The sequence below is a fragment of the Balaenoptera ricei genome, chromosome 21, assembly GCF_028023285.1.
Source record: "Balaenoptera ricei isolate mBalRic1 chromosome 21, mBalRic1.hap2, whole genome shotgun sequence".
NCBI classification, from domain to species: Eukaryota; Metazoa; Chordata; class Mammalia; order Artiodactyla; family Balaenopteridae; genus Balaenoptera; species Balaenoptera ricei.
Window position 1 is genome coordinate 14,729,552 of NC_082659.1, and position 23,919 is coordinate 14,753,470.

General features: G+C 40.4%; 1 protein-coding gene and 2 long non-coding RNA genes across 3 annotated transcripts in view; 1 reads left to right on the plus strand and 2 right to left on the minus strand.

The window, feature by feature from the left end:
- Positions 1-5,432: 5,432 nt before the first annotated feature.
- On the plus strand, positions 5,433-22,346 carry LOC132356507 (cytochrome P450 4V2). The gene is made up of 11 exons (XM_059909357.1): positions 5,433-6,354; positions 10,813-10,925; positions 11,315-11,400; positions 12,193-12,383; positions 12,780-12,849; positions 14,326-14,452; positions 16,419-16,604; positions 19,369-19,471; positions 20,278-20,412; positions 20,506-20,685; positions 21,918-22,346. Exons 1-11 carry the CDS (start codon positions 6,141-6,143, stop codon positions 22,088-22,090), a joined length of 1,578 nt encoding a protein of 525 aa, XP_059765340.1. The 5' UTR covers positions 5,433-6,140; the 3' UTR covers positions 22,091-22,346.
- Positions 5,556-6,801, minus strand: LOC132356509 (uncharacterized). The gene is made up of 2 exons (XR_009499897.1): positions 6,670-6,801; positions 5,556-6,468 (listed from the first exon to the last, which is right to left on the minus strand). It is a non-coding gene; the product is annotated as an uncharacterized LOC132356509 (long non-coding RNA).
- The window catches only part of LOC132356508 (uncharacterized), a 64,979-nt gene continuing 54,989 nt past the window's right edge, over positions 13,930-23,919 (minus strand). The window contains exon 3 of the long non-coding RNA XR_009499896.1: positions 13,930-14,048. This is a non-coding gene — a long non-coding RNA (uncharacterized LOC132356508). The remainder of the gene's footprint in view (positions 14,049-23,919) is intronic.

Sequence of the window (23,919 nt, forward strand, 5' to 3'; positions counted from 1 at the left end):
CTCAAATGTCACCTCTGCAAAAAGCCTTCCCCCCCCCCCCGATCCTTCTGTTTAAACAGCATCTCTCCCCTCCCTCTGTCCTCTAGCCCTGCCTTATTTTCCTTCAGAGCATGTGTCCTGACCTGACATTAATACAGAAAATGGAACAGAGAAGCCCCAGGAGCAATGATCAGTTGAAGGCAACCCTCTAGGGTCCTTTATCTTTTGCTCCTCTTTCCCCCCTTACCTACCGTTGTTTTCCTTTATAGTGATCGAAACCCTTAGACTCAGTTTGATAGTCTCAGATCTCGAATGACCATAATTTCTTCTTTTCCATCAGATAATTATATTCTGTGAAGCTAACTTTCATTAATCCAAAATGAGACTTTATATTTAACCATATAAATGTATGATAGATCATTTTCAGACATAATTCTGGTTGTAAGAAGAGAAGATTATTGCCAACTAATAGATGTCTGGAAATTAAAAAGTACATTGGGGCTGGAATTCGTGTTGTCCTTTATCACAGAGTGGACAAAACAAAAATGAGCCGAGAGCCTTGCCTCTGAGAGATGATTTCTCCTTTCCATCCTCTGCTCCATTTTCCATGGTAGTGGAACCAGTTAGGGAGCGGACATGAGGACGGTCACTGTATCTATACCCCTTCTGCATGGCCGCAGGTCCGTAACTCCAGGTAATATCCCTAACGCTTAGTTACCTTCACTAAGCAGACCAAATCATTTTGAGAATTTTCTAAACTATCCCCAAACATTAGCTATAGAAACTTCCAAGAGAAAATATCAGTTTGAATTTCATTGTTGGCAAACATGAGGGATTTCTAGACATGTGAGCGGCCTGGGGCCCCGTTCCTAAGGGTCTCTAGTCAGGAGCGATCTGGTCCATAATTACTGCTAAATGTGCCCCTTCTATCCACCCTGCTCTTTCAGAACCATTCAGGCTATTTTATATCAATTTCCAGGAACCATCCAACTCCTTACCTAATCAGCCCAGACTTCTTAGAAGGGAACCTGACTGATATACATCTTAAACTAACATTAAGGTAGACTATCCAAGACTGTTTTTTCATAGAAAACAACTGAATAGATTCCATGGTAGCTTTACTTTATCGGGCTTCAGAGTTTTGCAAATAAGAATCTATTATTATATATATTAACAAAAATACTTTAAAAAATAGAAGTACAGTGGTCTAGACTCATACCTTACAAACATTTTCTACTGGAAAATAAAGTACTATTTTAGAGATAACAAAGATTTGGCTCTACCACTCACTTAAAAAAAAACCCTGCTCATGCATATATTTTAACACCTGTATTAAAGATAATACAGATAATAATTTAGAATTTAGTAAATAATGCTTAAATCAAGGATGGTGTAGGGCAGTGTTTTCATAATAATCTACTATGATAAATGAGTCTCATCTTAGAATTTCCCTAACAAAGTGTGAAAAAGGCAAATCAAATTACTCCTGAGATCAATTTTTAAACTAAGGTTAGTGACTATATTAATTAAAATGTCAGTTTATCCAAAACCAAAGAAGAAATGAAGGAATTTAAAAATAATATAAAAACATGTAAAATACCATAGAAAACTACTAGATTGTATGAATTTAATACTAAAGGAAGTAACCATAGAGTTGTTATTCTGAACTAGAATGGGATTTCTATACCAATTAAGAGGTACATTTTCATAATATCATAAATCATTTGCATATTATATTTTTATTGTCATTGTTTTCTTATGACTACAGATCATGGTTTGGATGTTTAATTCTTTAATTTTTAATAAAAAGTGTTGAGTTTTCAAAACTTCATTACATTTATAAAATCTTCTTTAGGTTCCCAATTTTCAATATAATTTGTGTAAATATCTCTCTATTCTGCAGTGTCTAATACACAGGTTACTCATTCATTTATTTCCAACTCCATAGCAAACTTTTCCCTGTGAATTCAAAATATATATCTATAGATGTTTGTGAGGGTTTCACCTCATTTATGAGTACACCAATTTAATCTTCATTTCAGAAAATGGCATTCCTGTGCGGCAATCATACTTGATATTTATCAAGCACCTCCTTTGTATAAGATTCTGTTCTAAACATTGGGCTGAACAAGACAAAGTTTTGCCCTAATAGAACTTATATTCTAGTGGAGGGCACAGACTGTAAACAAATCAATAGAAACATAAGGTGAGATAACAATCAGTGCTATGAAGAAATATAAAATAAGGCCATGTGACAGAGAGCGGAAAGAGTTGCAACTTTAGATAGAACAGTCAGGGGAGGCTTTATTGCAGAGGTAGTCTTTGAGCAAAGACTCAAAGCAAATGAGAAAAGAAGCCATGTAGAGATGAAAAAAAGAATTCTAGACAGAGGAAAAAACACACAGCCCAAAACACGAGCATACCTGGAGGTTTGAAGAGCAACAAAGAGGCCAATGGGACACGGGATGGAATTAGCAAGGGGGTAAATAATAAAGAATGAGATCAGCAAAGTAATGGGAGCTGAGGGTTTAAGATCCTTTTTGGCCTTGGAAGTTGTAAATTACCTGAAATGGGGAGCCACTGGAGAGTTTTGAGGACGGAGTGATGTAATCTGACACGAGATGATGTTTCAGATCAGATGATAGTGGTGCAGCTGGGGAGAAGTCAGGGACTTTGGGTGTGTTCTCAAATTTGAGCCAATAGGATTTGCCATTGGATTGGATGAGGAGGGTAACAAAACATGAATCCAGATTGACTCCAAAGCTCTGGCTTAACACTTGGAAAGATGGTGTTGGCCTTTACCGAAATCGGAAAAAGTTCAAGAGGAGCAGATTTGGAAGCGTGTTGAGACATGTTTGTTTGAGATGCCTAAGTGGAGATGTTGAGGTGTTTGGATATCTGTCCCTGGGGTTTAGACAGGAGGTATAGACTTGGGGTGGTATATATATATATATATATATATATATATATATATATATATATATATATATATATATATATATAAAAATATGATATTTAAGTACTGAAATGGATGAGATAACCAAGAGAGTGAGAATTTAGAAGCAGGGAAAAAAGAGTTCTGAGCCCCGGGCATTTTAACATCTGGAGGTATGGGATGTGAAGAGAAACTAGCAAAGCAGACAGAAAGAATGACTGGTGAGGGAGAAAAAAATCAAGAGAATATGGACTCCTCAAAGTCAAATGGGGGCGGGGGGGGGGGGGTTCAAGGAAGTGATAAGGACTCAAATATGTTGAATGCTGTTGATAAGTCAATTTAGATAAGGTCTGAGAAATGACTTAAAGATTTAGCTACATGGGAGATATTGGTGATCTTGACAAGATCTGTGCTAGAAGAATGGACAAGGCAAAAGTCTCAACAGGCTTCAGGAGAGAATAAGAGGAGGAATTGAAGACAGTAGGAATTTACACTGATCATTTGATGTGTGTGAGTATATAGATAACATAGTTCTATATCCAATGAGAATTTATTTTTTTAATCTAAATTAGATATCTTTTTCATACTGGGAATCATTCCAAGTGAGATAAAATTTAAGGAAATCAAAGTGTTAACATTTACAAAGCCTTTCTGTAGTTTATAACACATTCTGGCCCATGACTTTAACTTTCAGAAGCACTTATTTCAAGCTGGGGAGAGTAGAAAACAAAGACCTTCCAAGTGGGAAGGGATTCGTCCTTTACTGTAGAATGAATCTTCAGGAGAGAAAGTAAGTTCATACCTTCCTACTCAGTTGGATTAGTTCCATGGAGCTGACAATGAATGTGGTTACAAAGGCAGACAGATTGTCTTCACCTTGGCACAGCACTGTTTCCTACACAGAGCATCCTTACATTTTACGGTGGACCTTCTAAGAGGCAGCACTGTGTACTTCGCTGCCAGGAGAGAAGGATGGTGCTGTGCATTTCTTGTAGGCCTGGCCATCTGACTGGTTTCCTCTGAAATGTAAATATTCCAAGGCAGTATGAGAAGGGTCCCATCTGGTAACAAGAAAACCACAGGAAAGATGAAAGGGAACAAAGGCACAAGGCTTTTATTTTGTTGACCCTTAAAAAATCTTCAGTGTCCTCTTCCTCAGCCACAAATTGCCTTCAAAATAAAACTAAACTGTGTACGCCTGGCAGTCAAGGTTTATTTCAGCTTGCCCCATGCCACCCATCAACGTCATCTTGCTCTAGGCACTCTGAGCTACCCTGTGCTCCAAGCAGGGGCCCCTACACTGTCTCCTGAACCCCTCATATCCTTCCCTGGGCTGGAGCACTTCTTCTCTCATGCTGCCTGGAGCACTCACTCCCCCCACCCCACCCTCATCCCCATCCCTCCCTCTTTCTCGACTCCCTGAGGGCTGCAGTTGTACGTTATATTCCTTGTTTTGTCCACAGGGATTAGCAGAGAGTCAGATATAGACAAATCCTGTACTTTTATAGCTTTAATTGACCTTGTGGCTCAGCCTCAGTCCTTTAGAGAGAAGGAAATGAAAGCCCAGAAGATATACTGAAAGTTATTACACAGATATATTTTTTAAAAGTGTTAAAGTAATTAAACAATATGGAAGGGAATAACATAAAAAGTGTAAGTTCTTCTCCATTCCCACGCAGTCGAGTTGATCATTATTCTTCTTTCCAGATATTAGTCTGGCTGCAGAGAAAAAAATTCTCCCAAAGAGGGCATTACATTATATACTTTGTTCTGCAACTTGTTTATTATTATTTTCCACTTAATATTTCATGAACATCTTTCTGTGTCAGTATATATAGATGACTTGAAGAAATTCAGTTGGAGAAAAGTCTTAGGTATGTTTTTCTCTACATCAAAGAGGCTCTGCAGGTGGCTGCGAGTAAAACTAATCCAATTAAGCAAAATAAAAATGCAGGGTATTCTCAATATCCCATCTTCCTTGGCACTTTTCCTATAGCTTAGGGACGTGCTGCTAGGAGAGGGACCCTCCATCCCAGCTCCTTTGTGAAGAAGGATCAAGTGTAAACAAGGGAACCAGAGTCAGGATTGGGTACCAGGAGAAAAGAGAGAATTTGGTAGTCAGGGAAACCAGCCCCTGGGCAGAAGCGGAGCAGCCTTCTCACTGTCCTTATCTTTTCCTTTTGCAGGCTCAGAGGTTTGTCTTCTTTCCCTTTTGAGAGCACTCCACAACTACTGTCTCCTTATCAAAACCTCCCCTCCCAGCATCACTTACCTCCACCGCTTTCAGAGAACTCGACCTCCATCCTCTCCCCCCGCCCTTGTCTTGCTCTCTTGGGGTGCTAGCTTTTCTTGTTCCCGAAAATATTTTGAAAAATATTTGGATCACAACAACCTTACTCAACGCCCCTGTGTCGCAATCAGCCATCCGATGCAGACTGATAGCTGGTGCCCCTGAGGTCGTGTCCCTAAGGCTACTCTGGATGGAAGGAGGCAGCTGCCCGAATGACCCGGATGCGGAAGCCAGGACGCAACCCACCTCCGGGCGGGTAGGCAGCCCGCGCCAGCGGAGTGGACCACGCGCAGACGTGAAAGGGAATGAGGTTAGGTGCCCAGCCGGGAAAAACGAGCTCCAGAGGCTGAGTTTCAAACCAGATGCTTCTTTATTTCCACTTTAAAACATCCTGCGCACTCTAGCCTGAGTCGTCCCGTTCCCAGCAGAGGGGGGCCTATGAGCCGAAGCTCGGCCCCTCTGGCCCCGGGGCGCCTCTCCGTCACTAAGCCGCCTTCCATCTCACCTTCAGTATCCTCCCCACTCCACCCACTAACGTGCCGCCGTCTACAGCAGCGCGGCCTACAGAGCGCTCGTTTCCCGGACTTTCGTTTTCCGCTCGAAGCAAACAAAAGAGGCCGGTGACGTAGGCTTGGGCCGAGCCCCTAACAGCCCCCGCGGTGCCTTGTCGAGGAGCCTCGGAGGCCCCAACCTAGTCCCGAGAAGCAGGGCTGCCCCCGCTTCAGGGCGGCCGGACCTGTGCCCACCTCCGGCCGCACGGGGAAGTGAGCGGGGCCGGCGACGCCTCCTGCTCCCGCCCGAGTTTCGAGAGGCCGGGAGCTCCGCCCGGGGCCGGCGCCCTTGACCTCCCGGGGCTGCACCGCGCCCGCCGCCCCGAACATCCCGCCCCGCGGTCCCCGCAGTCTCAGTCCGGGTGCAGAGCGGCCCGCAGGCGCGATGCTGGCGCTGTGGCTGCTGAGCGTCGGGCAGAAGTTGCTGCTCTGGGGCGGGTTGTGCGCGGTCTCCCTGGCGGGCGCCATCCTCACCCTGAACCTCCTGCGGATGGTGGCGAGCTACGCGTGGACATGGCAGCAGATGCGTGCCGTCCCAACCTTGGAGGGCGCCTACCCCTTCCTGGGACACGCGCTGCTGTTAAAGCCGGACGCGAGAGGTAAGGGACCGCGCCCAGGCCGGCCATGTCCCCGTCCCAGGGATGGGGGCTCCCGACCTGCGCCGCGCCGCCGGCCTTCTTACAGCCTGGACACCAGGGCTTGAGGTGCTGACGCTGGGAGAGAGAAGGATTTGTCACCCGCTGGAGGATGGAGTCCCAGTTCTATCCAGTTTCCCTATGACACCTGGCAAAATTGCTAGTGCCCTCCGTTCCCAACGAACTTTTTCTTCGTGTACAGCATAGATTGCAGTATCTCTAAGCTTTTGTCCTTCTGCATTTTTGCTTCTTCTCTTCCCACCTCGTAGCTGCTCCTACCTCAGAACACTGCCGTCTTTGCTTCTGTCTTGGCTGTTAAAGCCTTAAAGGCATAAACTTCCCTGGAACAAGGCAAATCCTTAGAACTTAGAAATCTCTCTCTCTCTCTCTCTCTCCCTCTATCTCCCGCTCTCCCTCTCCCTCTCTCTCCCTCTCCCTCCCCCTCCCTCCCCCTCCCTCCCCCTCTCCCTCCCTCCCTCCCCTCCCTCCCTCTCTCTCTTTCTCTCTCCCTCTCTCTCCCTCTCTCTCCCTCTATCTCCCGCTCTCCCTCCCCCTCCCTCTCCCCCCCCTCCCTCCCTCTCCCCCTCTCACATTTATTTATATGAAAACCACATTTGTAAAATCATCTTGGATAATACTAAAAGCAGAGCTAACCTCCCCTTCTACCCTAAGGCTTTATAGTATTAAAAAATAATTATGTAGAAATATGGACCCTCCCATCCCCCCAAAAGAAACAATATACTTGAGGAGTCTCATCATATTCTTTTTGGGAATTTTTCTAAGAATTGAAATCTCTAGTGAATAAGACCTGTTTTAAAACAAACTGTGAGTTGATTGGAATATTTAACATAGTTATCTTTGGAATTACTTTCTGAGTGAAGAGAATGACAGTGTACTGTCTTTTATAAAGGGACTTTTTAATCCGTCATACAAGTACTGGATTTTGGCAACAGGTAAACTTTTGCTCAATTTCCAGCTTTGCAACCAAGTTGTTAGATTTGGGGAAGTTGTTTGAAACTCTCTAAGTTAGAGGGGTTTTGTTTGTTTGTTTACCATTTACTTGTAAATGTAACTATATTACAGAGTAATTTTAAGGATGAAATTGAATTCATGTGGTTTCTAGATCACTATCTAGAACTTGGTTAGACTAAGTTAGTTAAAGTTGTCAATCAGCCATTTATTGAAGCCCTGCTTTGTGCCCAGCATTGAGCTCAGCAAAATTGGGGATATCAGAATATTCTGAGAAATATTCCCTGTTCTCAGCACCTTTGTCTCTTATACAGGAGGCTGGGCCTTTCATTTTGTGGCTGCTGTCCAAATTCTGCCCTCAGTAATTCCACCTGGAGTATTGCAGTTGCTTTCCCATGAGCCCTTTGAACTCTAATCTCTTGCTTTTGCATCTATGTCAGCACCCGTCTTCCTCAGCTGCTACCTGCTATTGGACCTGATGTCTTCAAACCACAGATTCAGACTTCCCTGTCTCCTCTGTCAGACCAGACCAAGGCAGGCAGTATATTAGCACGAAGCCGGATATTTTGATACTGTTGACCTGACCCAGCTCTTTTCATGGCAATGTTGCCAACTGTCTTGACCAGAAGACATTTTGAAGAAGTGTGGTAATATGGTTAAGGTGGTGCATTCTGGGGTCTGACTGCCTTGGGTACAAAGCCAGATTCCACCATTTACCAGCTCGGTGATATATTGGGCAAGTTGCTTAACTGTGCACAACTTCCTCAACTGTTTAATGACAGTAATAACAGCGTCCCTCCCCATGTAACTGTGGTGAGGCACAAAAGACATAATACACCTGAAACCTTGAGCACTAGGTCTGACATATAATAACCTGCCATAGCAAGTAAATATGACATAATGTTAATTATTTTAAGATTATTATTATTAGGTTTGGTGTGCAAAACGTGCAAACACTTACAAAAATCAAGACTATTGATTTAATTTTATATGCAGTGGACATCCCCAGCCTTAGCCCTTCTCCAACTTTGAACAACTTTCCCTGAAGCTCAGGGGTGGGTGAAGCTTAAGGATGGAAGAGGACCAGGGATGGACTGAGCACGTGCACATTTTTTGACATGGAAAAAGAGCTGAAGAGCTTAATGGTTCTGTTTTTTATGCCATACCAGTTTTTCTCCTTACCCAAATTCCCACGTAAAAAAAAACCCTGTCAAAATCTCAAGCATCATATTACTAGCCTCACAGTGAGTTTGGGATGAATCCCACTGTTGTCAATCAGGCATTCCCATTGCCCAGGAGAAGCCCTGGATACCCATATGCCTCCCAACTAGCCTTCCCCTCCACAAAATTGGAAAGGAAGAAGTAAAACTGTTACTATTTGCAGATAACATGATATTATAGAAAACCCTAAAGACTTCAGCAAAAAAAAATTATTAGAACTAATAAACTACTTCAGTAAAGTTGCAGGATACAAAATCAATATATAAAAATCAGTTATGTTTCTATACACTAATAACGAACTATCAGAAAGAGAAATTAAGAAAACAATCCCATTTACAATTGCATCAAAAAGAATAAAATACCTAGGAATAAATTTAACCAAGGAAGTAAAAAAGGTGTACACTGAAAACTATGAGACACTGCTGAAATAAATTGAATAAGACACAAATAAATGGAAAGATATTCCATGTTCATGGATTGGAAGAATTAATATTGTTAAAATTTCCATACTATCCAGAGCAATTCTCAGATTCAATGCAATCCCTATCAAGCTTTCAATGACGTTTGCCACAGAAATAGAATAGTACCAAATTTTGTATGGAATACAAATGACCTCAAATAGCCAAAGCAATTTTGAGAAAGAAGAACAAAACTGAAGGCATCACACTTCCTGATTTCAAGATATATTACAAAGCCATAGTAATCAAAACAGTATAGTATTGGCATAAATGCAGGCACATAGATCAATGGAACAGAATAGAAACCCAGAAATAAACAGATGGTGGTCAATTAATTTACCACAAAGGATCCAAGAATACATAATGGGGAAAGGACAGACTCTCAATAAATGGTGTTGGGAAAACTGGACAGACACTTGCAAAAGAATAAAACTGGACCACTATCTTACACCATGCATGATAATAACTCAAAATTGATTAAAGACTTAAGTGTAAGACCTGAAGCCATATACCTCATAGAAGAAAACGTAAGCGGTAAGCTCCTTGATTTTTTGGATTTGACACCGAAAGCAAAGGCAACAAAAGCAAAAATAAACAATTGAGACTACATCAAATTAAAAAGCTTCTGCACAGCAAATAAAACCTTTAAGAAAATGAAAAGGAAACCTACAAAATGGGATACATGATTTGCAAATCATATATCTAATAAGGGGTTAATATCCAAAATGTATAAAGAACTCATACAACTCAATAGCAAAAAACCCTGAACAATCTCATTTAAAACTGGGCAGAGGGTCTGAATAGACATTTTCCCAAAGAAGGCATACAGATGACCAACAGATACATGAAAATGTGCTCAACATCACTACTCATCAGGGAAATGCAAATAAAAACCACAATAGGACTTCACCTCACACTTTTTAGAATGGCTATAATCAAAAAGACAAGAAGTAACAAATTTTGGCAAGAGAGAAGGGAACTCTTGAGCACTGTTGGTGAAAATGTAAATTGCTGCAGCCACTGTGGAAAACAGTATGGGGATTCCTCAAAACATTTAAACATTAAAAATTGAACTACCGTATGAGCCCTCAGTTTCACTTCCGGGTATATATACCAAGAAAATGAAAACATTAACTTGAAAAGATATATGCACACCATGTACACTGCAGTATTATTTACAGTAGCAAAGACATGGAAGCAGCCTAAGTGTCCATCACTGGACGAATGGATAAAGAAAATGTGGTACACACACAGACACACACACACACACACACACACACAGAGGAATATTATTCAGTCATAAAAAAGAAGGAAATATTGCCATTTGTGAAAACATGGATGAACCTTGAGGGCATAATGCTCAACAAAGTAAGTCAGACAAAGCAAGGCAAGTACTGTGTGATCTCACTTCTGTGTGGAACCTAAAACAACAACAACAACAACAACAACAAATATCTCTCTGGGAGATATTAAGTGACTTGTCCAAAGTAAAACAAAAACAAAACCCCCAAGGAACCAAAAGACACAATAAGGAACTTATTACAAAATTTTTGTCTTTTTAAAAATTTTTATTGGAGTATAGTTGATTTACAATGTTGTGTTAATTTCATGTGTACAGCAAAGTGAATCAGTTATACATATACATATGCCCACTCTTTTTTAGATTCTTTTCCCATATAGGCCATTGCAGAGTACTAAATAGAGTTCCCTGTGCTGTATCCCTTAGACAAAATTCTTGTCTTGATTGAATTTAAGATTAAATATTTTCTCCCAGATTTTTTTCAGCAGATGATTCAGTACAGTGAAGAACACCGACACCTGCCACTGCTGAAACTCTGGCTCGGGCCCATACCTGTGGTGTTCCTTTATAATGCAGAAAATGTGGAGGTGAGTATGTGGCAAATGTGATCAATATTCCACTGTCTGTCTGATGGTGTGGGAATCTCATTAGATGTGGTCATCCTCCGGATTCACCTGCCTCTACCCTCTCCCCTCAAGAAATGACTCTGCTTGGTTCCTAGTTTGTGGCAGGAACCAGGAATCATCTTGGACATTTTCCTTCCTTTCAACTCCATTTAGTCCTCAAGACTGAATGACAATTATAAGTTCAAAACTCTAATTGCATTTCTTTGAGGCACAGGAATGAAAATGAATCACAGAAAAATAACAATTATAAAATCTTGCTTTAAAAAGTAGTTGTGTTCTAGCCAGGTGTTCTTACAACTGAAATCGTTTTGATGTCTATATCCCTCAATTTTTTTTTTTCTCTTTTAAAGGTAATTTTAACTAGTTCAAAGCACATTGACAAATCCTATATGTACAAGTTCCTAGAACCGTGGCTTGGCCTAGGACTTCTTACAAGGTACCTCAGTGGAAATTTGTAAAGCTGTCTTGTAGAAACAGTTACTTCTATGGGTAACTTGTTATTTCAGGAACTGACACAAGGTATTCTTCCAATAGCAAGATTGAGGTATTGGGAATTATGGGAGAAGCTGGAAGGAAAGGTCCAGCTAACAATGGGCCTTTGATAGATAAGGTGTATGGTAATCTCCAGCCACTATATTCAATAATGATAATCACTAGTGTTCCAAGAAAAATGAGGAGGTACTGATGTATGAATGGAGTAAAGCCAAGGATAGTTTGGAGAAGGGAAATCTTGAAAATATCATGAAAAAGGCAGTCACCCTCAGAGAAGTGAATCGAACACAGTAACCTCACTTCTTGAGTTGGCACCCAGAAACAGGACTCCGTCCTCTGAGAGAGGGCCTAGCAAGAGAAAGGCAGGACCCTGGTGGGGACTTTGGAGAATTCAAAGATAGTAGAGATTAAAGAAAATCATGGAGCAGTGGATCATCTGAGGGCTAAGATGTTGATAGAGGGGAGAAAAATTCTAAATTTTAGAAACTCAGAGCTCAGAAATTTAGAAAAATTCTTAAATGTTTCCATTTTTAATGAATACTCTTCTAAACATTAGTAATATAGAACAGTATCCAAAATATTCACAACTATACATGAGTCTTTGTCATTCTGACCAAAGCATTTGAGAATCTGTAGATTAAGCTGTTTCAGGAGAACTTGATGATGACTATATTTATATTTTATTTGTTTCAGGTGTTGCTTGTTTTTTCTTTGTAACCGTGTATTTTATTTCTAGTACTGGAAACAAGTGGCGCTCTAGGAGAAAAATGTTAACACCCACTTTCCATTTTACAATTCTGGAAGATTTCTTAGATGTCATGAATGAACAAGCAAATATATTGGTTAATAAGCTTGAAAAATATGTTAACCAAGAAGCATTTAACTGCTTTTTTTACATCACTCTTTGTGCCTTAGATATAATCTGTGGTAAGTCTCACTGATTTATTTTTAAAGTTAGGATGTAAAGATAAAATGGCACAAATAGAAAATAACAGTCCATAGGGTGGGGCGGGGCGGGGGAGAAAGGACATTGGGTTCTTCTGGAAGGTCCTATTGCTAAATTAGCCACCTGAGAAGCAGCAGCCATTCATAGGACTTCGGACAAGCGGTCACTGAGCCAACATGACCAGACGGTCCGAGGGAAGGAAGGGCAGGAACTGGGAGTAAGAGAAGCAGAAGATACAAGAGAAGAGGGAAAAGAACAATTCTACAATATATATGAACAGAACAGGACATAGCGTCTTTTATCAAGTGTCTGCCACTGGAAAATGTACCCAAGATACGTGCATGAATTGAATGGTTGCTTCTCACTATATTTTACAGAAACAGCTATGGGGAAGAACATTGGTGCTCAAAGCAACAATGATTCCGAGTATGTTCAAGCAGTTTATAGGTAAATGAAGTCCTAATTATTTCTAAAATTGTTATTGGGAATTCCCTAGCAGTCCAGTGGTTAGGACTCCATGCTTTCACTGTTGAGGGCCCAGGTTCTATCCCTGGCCAGGGAACTAAAGTCCTGCAAGCTGCGTGGTGTGGCCCAAAAAAATAAAATAAAATTGTTATTGATCAGGGCTTTAAAAAATTCTTGCTAATAATTTCTGTCTGTACTGTAGCTTTTTCATCATTTCAAAGTGAAACATTATACTAAAAATTAACCTAATCATTTAAGCATATCTTTCAACAGTACAGGAATGGTTATGGCACATTCAGATTATGCAGTAATTTTAAAGGACTATTTTATAATATATCGAGAGATTACATTATGATGCTAAGTGATAAAAGAAAGACATAAATTTTTTTGTAGTTTGATAACCACTAGGTATAAAAAAATTATTCATAGAAAAAGCTAGGAGATACTATACCAAAATGTTAGCTGCGGTTATTATTATTTTGTGTGTGTGCTCTCTTATTGTGTTTTGGTTTTGTTGTGATTCATTCTCCTTTCCTATATTTTCTGCACTGAGTATGTATTATTTTTTAATTGAAATAATCAACTTTACTTTTAAAATTGCTTGTGATTATTCAGCTATTAAGAGGCAGGGCCAGGATTTGATTCAATGTATCCTATCTTTAAGTCCACGGCTCATTTCACTTCATCTTAACAACTACTTGTTGAGCATCTATAATCTGCCATTCCCTGCACAAGGTACTGACTAGTTTTATATGGGCATATGATACAGAATAGCAGGGGAGACAGGCATTGAAGCAAATGAATATAAACTTATAAATTATAATAATTGCTTAGAAAGAAAAGATCAAGTTGATATGAGAGAGGAAAACAGGGATGTGTTTTACAGATTGCGTGGTCAGGAAAGGTCTTCTCTGAGGCATTGGCATCTAAGCTGGTCATGAAGGAGGAGATCGTGTAGAGGTCTTTCTGCTTCTCACTGGGAATAATGAGGGTGGTGCTCGTGACAGCTGTGTGACAGATGGGTATTTAATGAGCACTTTTCCGTGGAAGAGGGCAGCCAGTTGTTTACTGGCACTACGGAGGAGTGAGCAAGCAAATGAGTGGACATTATAAAGAGGCAGATTTCATATCAGCTTGTGGTACAAGAGCCACAGGCAGCCTGGGGTGGTCAAGAACTCTCCCTGGAGAAAAAGAAGCAGAGATCAGATGACCATTTAGTATGGATGTTTTATAACAGATTCTTCATTCCTCTAAAGAACCCATTAAATGTTTAAGCTTCACTGGATGTGTAATACCCCATGCCTTCATTGTTGAGTGTAAAGCCTGGATCTTAGCAGCCTCTAAGACGAATCATTATCATCCCTACATATTACCCTCATTGAGAGCGGGCATCAATTAGGTGCTCAAGAAATACACATTTTCAGTGTATCAGCTGATGTGTTTTTATCCTATTTATAGGATGAGTGATTCAATACATCAAAGAATGAAGATGCCCTGGCTCTGGCTTGACCTTTTGTTCTTTATATTTAAAGATGGATGGGAACACAAAAGGAGCCTAAAAATCCTACATAATTTTACCAAAAACGTAAGCCCTTGATTTTTTTAATTGTGATAAAATATACACAACATAAAATTTACCATTAATTGCACTCACAGTGTTCTGAAACCATCACCACTCTCCATTTCTAGATCTTTTATACGTCCAAGATTTTTATGCTGTGTTAACATACGCTGGAGCCTGTGTCTCATAAAATAAAAGTTGAATAATAATGGAAAGAAGGAGACGGTGTGATTACATTTTAATTATGTACTCACCAAATATTAATTAAACACTTGTTAGGTGCCAAACACTGTACCAAGTGTTAAAGACATAGTAATAAGTAAGATATGTATGTCCCCTAAAAGAGGTTAGTCTAGTAGAGGAGGTTGTCTATTAAAAAAATTACAAAATGTGATACGAACTATAAATATTTATTAACAACCAGGGTGCTATGTTGAATGAATAAAGAGGAGGGGATCCGTGTTATGAGAGTCTTATGGCAAATGTCTGGATTAGGCAGTAGCTTTCAAAGGCAAAGGGCATTTATAGCAGTATCTCAACTTGGAAAAGATTAAAATTAACTAGATGTCACTATTTTACTTCCAATTAAAAAATAACAAGGAGATAGTGATATTGTTTCATATATAAGATGTCAGTCTTGTGTTAAACATGTGCTTTTGACAAAGCAATATTTAATTGAAAATATACATCAAATTATGATTTAAATGTACTGATAAAAGTACCAATTTAAATATATTCTCTCTTTGCTGTCAATTTCGGTTTCAACTATATTGGCATTGCTTCCTTACAGTGAGGTACAGCCTGTCACCAACAGATCATGTGGTTCCCAGTCAGGAAATGTTGGATGAATGAGGTGTTGGATTCAGGTGGCCACAGTGGAGGACAGAGTTATCTCCATTACTGGGCAGTAGGCGAATGACCAAATTTTTCCTCAAATTACATGCGTTACTATCAATATCAATAATTAATGAATTCCAAATTGGATGGACAATATTATTTATTTAATAAATATTGAAAATTGCATACTGGGTGCCAGGCCCTAGGGGGTTCCCCCGAGAATGAAAGGAGATATGGTGTTTTGTCCTCAAAGCACTTAGGATCTATTCATTCAAATCACTTAGTAGCAGGTTTGGTCAATTGCCTGATAGGAGAAGAAAGTTGAAATGTATAGCCACATTAAGTTTATGGGCTTTAATTCTTTTATTCATTCAGAAAATATCTAAGGGACGTCCTTAAAATGCCAGGCAGTGTTCTAAGGGTTGGAATTATATCAATGAACAAGGACAAATTTGCTGCCACATGGATGGTACATTCATGCAGTATATTATATAGCAAGTATACTATAATGTCAGGTGGTAAGTGAAATGGAAAAAAAATAAAGTAAGGTTAGGAAGATAGTGAGTGCTAGGGACCAGGTTAGCAGTGATCCGGGAAGGTCTTTCTGATGGTGTGAGAAGGGGCCAAGACCTCAAGAGGAGGGAGGGAGGGAGTGAGCCACACTGGCATCTGAAGAAAGAGAAATCTAGGCAGCAGGAACAGCAAGCACAGAGGGTGAGCTGACTGATCAACCTGCTGTTTCTTTCCTCCAGTGCAGCCTGTAATGAGAGCAATCCGTAATTTGTCTATTATATAATGATTGCATTCTCTCCACCACCTAAACTTTTTCTCATTAGCTCATCCAAATCTCTAGGGCACCACTTAGGGGACTACTAACTCTATTCCCGTGTTGGAAAGATGGCAGAAATAGCAATTGAATATTCTGAATGTGTCTGACATTAAATTTGTTTTTAAAAGTCTTATCAAATAATGCCCTAAAATGTTAACAGGAAGCTTTACTATATTTTCCACAAGAGCCTAAGTTATTGTTGAGTTAGAACAGGAAAGGTTTAGAAAAAATCCATGAAAGAAGCTAGTATATTTTCATAAGAAAATATATTATGAGGCTACATCAAATTCCAAACGAGAGCATATGATTGTTTAAATCATACAGGTCATCACTGAACGGGCCAATGAAATGAAGAGACATGAAGAAGGTAGAAGTAATGACAAGGACTTTCCTCCACACAATAATAAACGCAGGGGTTTTCTTGACTTGCTTTTAAATGTGACTGATGACCAAGGAAACAAGCTGAGTTATGAAGAGATTCGAGAAGAAGTTGACACCTTTATGTTTGAGGTATTTTATCTCATCACGTTATTTTCGGGTATCATTAAACAAATTGCAGTTATTTTCTAGAATCTTTAGCATCATTTTTAAAAGTTTATTCAAGTTTTAAAGTAGCTTCATATAACTGAGGATGAGTCGCTGCATTATAATTAGAAATTACAAAATGTAAGAACCTGATTAAGTACCAGATCAGCTTTCTTCTTCAGAAAAAGCCTTTCACTCGTGGTGAGTATAGCACTAGACACATTGTTTTCTCAGGAAAACCTAAAACCCATTGGATTTTTCCAAGTAGAAAAGAAGTCAGAAATTGCTCTCATTCCCTATATTGCTTCAGGCTTTTTAAAAATCTCTGAAACCCACAAGTCTGTCTTTTCACTACCTCCTTTTTGAAGTTCTAGCAAATGAGTGCTTAGCTCCTGCTTTGAGCTGCCCAAACTAGAGAAGCAAGCAAGAGCCCTCCGACAGAGAATTTAACTAGTTTGTGATTCTAAAGGGATTTCTGACCTTCAAATAATGAAAAGAAAGATGCAGTTTTTACAAAAGGTAATTCTAGCATTATTAAATATTACAGAGTGAATCTCTCAGTGTGTAGATTGCCAAATAAAGTGAAGAAATGGTTTTAAAAAGCACCCTGTGGTAATATCCTGGAAGTGGAGGAAAGTGAAGGGCATATGTAGTTTTGGATGGCTCAGTACACGCCAGCCATGGATGGTGTGAGCAGCCCTGCTTGCAGACACCTGGGTACAGTGTACCTCTGGGTACAGTGTACCTCTGGGTATACTGCCAGAGCGCACATTCTCCCGGGGGCACAGTGTAGGAAAGCAAGCTGTGTCAAGGGTCCCTAGACCCGAGTTCTCATTCTGGCTCCATGCTGACTAGCCTTATGAGATGGTGCCAATCATCTCAGATCTCTGTCACAGCTTCCCTGTGTATAAAATAGAGAGATGGATTAGATCAGTGGTTTTAAACTTCTTTTTTAAGCAGAGCGCTTCGTTGAAAAGAAATTTTATGCAGAAAATGGACATCTAAATTAGCTAAAAAGTGGAGCGGTGTTAAGCTGGGGTCTCTGGGGCCAAATCCCACCTCTAACCTGTACTAGAGGTGGGACCTCCGGTAACTCATGGAGCCTTTCTGGGCTTTGGTGTGCTCATTGTTATAGTACGGGCCTCGCAGGATAAGTATAAGGATTAGATGAATGATTTTTTAAAGCGCACGAAGAATCTTGCCTGGCACGTGGGAAGTGTGTGGTGGATACTGGCTATTATCATTTGATGTTAAAGTGGAGAGACTGTGTCACATCTCCACCCTGCATACACACGTACACACACACGCCCACATACATACACTCTCATGCACACGTGCACCCACACATCCTTCTCCTACCAAAAACCTCTCACTTTCATGAAAACAACTGGAATAATGATCTCTTTCTTCCAGCTCTAACACTGTTTGAAATTCTAAGTTTTTTCTTCTTTGCATCAAATAGGAGACACACCTCGTATGATTATAATATTGTGACCTCCTCCATAAAGAGGTTGCAGGTTATTACGACCACACCTTTCCTGCCCCAGGTGCTGACCACTGGATACTAAGGTTTCTGCCCCTGCCCTGTCCCACCAGCCTGCTTCTATAAACTGTGTGCTTTGTGCTTTGCTTAGTCCTGCTTTCTTCAGGTAGCAGACACGTGGAAGTAGGAAGTTCAGCAGACATCTCTTACACATTTAAATCAGGCTTCCACTTATAAATTCAAGAGAAGTTATTAAGAATTATTTAGCAAGAGCACTTCCTCCTGTGACTTTGGTAAACAACTGAGTGAAATGGACCAGATCTGGTCCGGAGCTCAGGGTAGTTTCTGTGAAGGAAGAGCAAGCCTGAGAAGAGGCAATGACACCAATATCAGAGACTTGGAAAATATATATTTTATAAAATTGCAGAATAAACCTCAAACAATTCAACTTAGAAGCTGTTTTATGAAGCAAGTGCTTTGGAGATTTCTGCCCAGAGAAAGGAAAATTATAACCATCACTTGTGTTGCGTAGGGAAAATGGAAAAGTAAGAACTTCCATAGAGGAAACAATTTGTTTTCTGTTTAGTTCCCCTAAAAGTCTTATTCATAGAGTTATAATATTATTATTGATTTTCCAAACTTTCTTTTTCTGCAGAACTCATGTAAAAAAAATTCTTAGTCTGTTTTTAATCTCTAAGATGTAAATATCTGTATCAAGTATTTCACAGAGTTTTTCTGAAGGATAATTGAATTAGTTTCTGCACAGTACTTAGTATTTTGCCTAAAGCTCAGCAGCTATTATGGGAGGCTATTTATCAACTTCCTGACATGCAGGATGTTACTCAGAACCACACACAGACACCCTGGTGTCCAGGGTTGACAGGTAAAGCCTACCTTACAAATGCTAGAAGGTGGAGGAGTACAGATCTGGTAAACTGGCTCATAAAAGTCAGACTCTTTCCCCTTAAAAACAGTCTAGAGCACCTAGTTCCCTTGGAAGGCCCCCTTATTAGCACAGCCTAGCCACTTCTCACCACGTATGCAGCTCTGTGTAGTGTTGAAATATCTATCTAAGCATGAATCTCCCCTTTGAAGGGATCATTTTCTTTGTTTGTTTCTCACCAAGGTGAGATACTGTACCAAATTAATTTATTCTGTTTGGAGTCCCAGTGCAGCTGTCAAATCCAGAGACAATTCAAAATAGAGTTCTCTCTTCTAATCTTCGCAATACTACTCCGCTAAGTTATTTTTTCCTTACATTTGTAGGGTCACGATACGACCGCAGCTGCAATAAACTTGTCCTTATATCTATTGGGTTCGTATCCAGAAGTCCAGCAAAAAGTGGACCATGAACTGGAGGAAGTGTTTGGTATGTTTTGTCCCTTCACTAGTTACACTGTGGGTACCACGTCCATGGAAGCAAGTGTTGTTCTTGCTCATGAAGGATAAACAGCAGGACCTGTTCTAAAGATACAGCAATAAGCAGGAAGTCTCCCCTATGGGATCCCTTCCAGTCCCAGTCTTCTTAGCAAAGCCTTATTCAGCACTTACAGAATGCAGGCATTTGCTAATTGCACGGCATGTGACTGCACTGGGCTAGATGCTGGGGACGCACAGATAAATGTTACTGTCCTCGAGCATCTCACTTAGTAGATGAAGCAGACATATCTACATAAAGCATTGAGTCATGGGGTCAAGGAAAACTGTTTCATACAGCATTGCATCGGGCCACGAATGAGAGAAAAGATGCATTAAGCCGGTAGGACAAACTTTTCTATTACACAACCAGCAGTCCGCAGGTAAGCTGTCCTAGGCTGATGTCAGCAGTGATGTCATTGGAGTCCCAGCACCCCAAAAGGAAACTCTTTCCCATTAATCAGCCACTCTCCTCTCTTCCCGCAGCCCCTGGCAACTGCTAAGTTACTATCTGTCTCTATGGATTTACTACCTGTTCTGAATACTTCCTATAAATGGAATCCCACAACATGTGACCGTTGGTGTCTGGTTTCTTTTACTGAACATATCTCATTTTATTTTGATTATGGGTAATACTAGAAACTCTACTTTAGCTGTAGGTATTTAACATGTTTTGATGCGTGTATTCTTCTTCAATGTCCCATCCCCCAAGCTCAAATAATCCTTTCCTTGTTATCTCATGTATTTACTTAAAACCAGGGAGATCTGATCGTCCTGCTACCTTAGATGACCTGAAGAAACTTAAATATCTCGAATGTGTTGTTAAAGAGAGCCTTCGCCTTTTTCCTTCTGTTCCTTTCTTTGCCCGTAATCTTAATGAAGACTGTGAAGTTGGTAAGAATTCTATAATTTGAATAGGAGGGAGAGTGGATTATTTTAATGTCTGTCTTGCTCCATCCTCATGGCCTACTGACTACTTCTTGACAGCGGGTTACAAAGTCGTGAAAGGCTCTCAAGTAATCATCATGCCCTATGCACTGCACAGAGATCCAAGGTACTTCCCCAATCCTGAGGAATTCAAGCCAGAACGGTTCTTTCCCGAGAATTCGAAAGGACGTCATTCATACGCATATGTGCCCTTCTCTGCTGGACCCCGAAACTGTATAGGTTTGTATCCGTCAGAACTTGTTTGACTTTTCAGGCCTGCAGAGTAGGCGGTTTCACACAAAAATTTCTTGAGATGTAGCAGCCCATAGGCAACTGTCTTTTAAAAAAACTGGCTTCCTCTTCCCTCCACTTTACTATACATTATTGTTTTAAAATATGACTGTCATAAAGTGTATTAGTTTGCTAGGGCAGCCATAACAAGGTACCACACACTGGGTGGCTTAAACCACAGGAATTTATTTTCTCCCAATTCTGAAGCTAGAAGTCCAAGATTCAGGTATCAGCAGGATTGGTAATAAATACCTGCTTAGCTTGTAAATGATCTTCTTCTCCCTATCTCCCCACATAGTCTTTCCTCTGTGTGTGTCTGTGTCATAATCTCTTCTTTTTATAGGGACCACCAGTCAGATTGGATTAGGGTCCACCCATCTGATTATTTTATTTTATTTTTGACCATTTTAATTTAATTACTTCTTTAACATTCCCATCTCCAAATAGTCATATTCTGAGATACCGAGGTTTAGGACTTCAACCTATGAATTTGGGGGGACACGATTTAGCCCATAACATAAAGCATAAATAGTTTCATGGTAGAGTTTGAAAATGTTGTAGCTTTTAGATTAAAATAGAACATACTTCATATGATACAAAACTTATTTATAACAATTAGTTATATTTAGCTTAATTTCTGTGTTTGTTGATTTTAAGAACTGCATTTTGCAAAACCAAAACACAAAATGCTTACCACAAGGCCAGCTGAAGTGCTTAAGCAAAGTGAATGCACATCACCGTGCATTATAAACACTTTCAGCTTCAGAATCTCTAGCATTTTATCGTTTATGTAAATGCAGACATTCGTAAATTAAGGCCAGATTTAAATAGATGAATCTGACGCTTATTTAGTACCTCTAGAGTAAATTAAATTTAAGTTAAAGGCTCAAATAAGAAATCAGTCGAGAGTAGTGATTCTCATGCTTAAACGAGCCCAGGATTCATCTCACGTTTTGCTAAAATACAAATGCCTGGCCCACTTCCGCTGTTCAGATGCACTGGGTGGGAACAGGAGGGGCACTCAAGGATCTTCATGTTTTACAAGCATCCCAGGTGATTCTGATTCTCCCAGGACCCACTGCGAAAATATAAAATTGCTTGCTTCCTCTAATCGGACTTGTGATTTCTCACATTTGAGATATATCTATCATTAAAGTGTTGCTATTTACATTAATTTGAAGGTCAAAAGTTTGCCATGATGGAAGAAAAGACCATTCTTTCCTGCATCCTGAGGCATTTTTGGGTAGAATCCAACCAAAAAAGAGAAGAACTTGGTCTGGCAGGAGAACTGATTCTTCGTCCAAGTAATGGCATCTGGATCAAGTTGAAGAGGAGAAACACAAATGAATCCTAACTATACTATTGGGCTGCTCTCTTACCACAAAAAGGTCTTTCTTTAAAGGAAGCTTTGCATTTACAGTTCTTAGATCATGAACTCAATATTCTTAATCCCTAAACCTGATTTTTTTCTTGTCCCCACTTACCTTGGGGTCAAGTCTACCAAAGCGAGAGTTTTCATATCTCCATCACCATCATAGCTCTGACCCCTGGTCTTGATCCCAAAAGTAAACTGATGACTGTACCCAAATAAACACATAAAAGCTTCTCAACAGAGGGATCCACAGGCCATTTCAATTTCAATCAATGGGCCCAAAGGATATAATTTAAGTGAAGTTCCAGAATATTTTTAAGGTATTCTTGTAGACTCAGGAACATATACATGCATGTATATATATACATTTGTTTGAAAAGGGTGAGTAATTAAGTACTTAGACATAAGGAGCTTAAGTTTCAAGAATTATATCAGTGGCATCAATTATGAGAAGACTAACCATTATGATACTTTTCAGATTTAATCTTCTACAGCAGATCATTTATAAGTTGACTCAGAGGTTCTGTTCCTATTTCCCTTTGGACGGTGTACTTGTAGCCTTCCTTTCATTCCTCAGAGCATCACAATTACCTTTTCATATCATGTGTTATTGGAAGAGATTTCCTCTTGGTAATCTCCCATCCCTCACAGTGATTCAGGGAGTTGATTTATGGCTTTTGGAGCTCGAAGGACCTTAGAGTTTATTAAGTTATGCTGTGGGCTCTCCCTATCCACGAATTCTGAATCCATGTATTCAACGAATGGCTGATGGAAAATATTTGAAAAAAAGTCCGTAAAGTTCCAAAAAGCAAAGCTATTTACATAGCATTTACATTGTATTAGGTATTATAAGTAATCTAGAGATGATTTAAAGTATACAGTTGGAGGTTCAAGATGGTGGAGTAGAAGGACGTGCACTCACTCCCTCTTGTGAGAACACCAGAATCACAACTAACTGCTGAACAGTCATCAACAGGAAGACACTGGAACTCACCAAAAAAGATACTCCACATCCAAAGACAAAGGAGAAGCCTCAGTGAGACCGTAGGAAGGGCACAATCACAATAAAATCAAATCCCATAACTGCTGGGTGGGTGACTCACAAACTGGAGAACAGTTACACCACAGAAATCCACCCACTGGAGTGAAGGTTCTGACCCCACGTCAGGCTTCCCAACCTGGGGGTCCAGCAATGGGAGGAGGAATTCCCAGATAATCAGATTTGAAGGCTAGTGGGATTTGATTGCAGGACTTCAACAGGAATGGAGGAAACAGAGACTCCACTCTTGGAGGGCACACACAAAGTAGTGTGCACATCAGGACCCAGGGGAAGGAGCAGTGACCCCATAGGAGACTGAATCAGACCTACCTGCTAGTGTTGGAGGGTCTCCTGCAGAGGTGGGGGGGTGGCTGTGGCTTACTGTAGGGACAAGGACACTGGCAGCAGAAGTTCTGGGAAGTACTCCTTGGCATGAGCCCCCAGAATCCACCATTAGCCCCACCAAAGGGCCTGCAGGCTCCAGTGCTGGGTTGCCTCAGGCCAAACAACCAAGGGAGAGAACTCAGCCCCACCAAATAGCAGACAAGCAGATTAAAAGTTTTACTGAGCTCTGCCCACCAGAGCAACACCCAGCTCTACCCACCACCAGTCCCTCCCATCAGGAAACTTGCACAAGCCTCTTAGATAGCCTCATCCACCAGAGGGCAGACAGAAGTAAGAAGAACTACAATCCTGCAGCCTGTGGAACGAAAACCACATTCACAGAAAGATAGACAAAATGAAAAGGCAGAGGGCTATGTACCAGATGAAG

Coding starts and splice junctions, on each gene's coding strand:
- LOC132356507 (XM_059909357.1), top strand. CDS start 6,141: ATGCTGGCGCTGTGGCTGCTGAGCGTCGGGCAGAAGTTGCTGCTCTGG. Junction 11,401..12,192: donor GGCCTAGGACTTCTTACAAG/GTACCTCAGTGG, acceptor TTTTATTTCTAG/TACTGGAAACAAGTGGCGCT. Junction 14,453..16,418: donor TACATAATTTTACCAAAAAC/GTAAGCCCTTGA, acceptor TAAATCATACAG/GTCATCACTGAACGGGCCAA.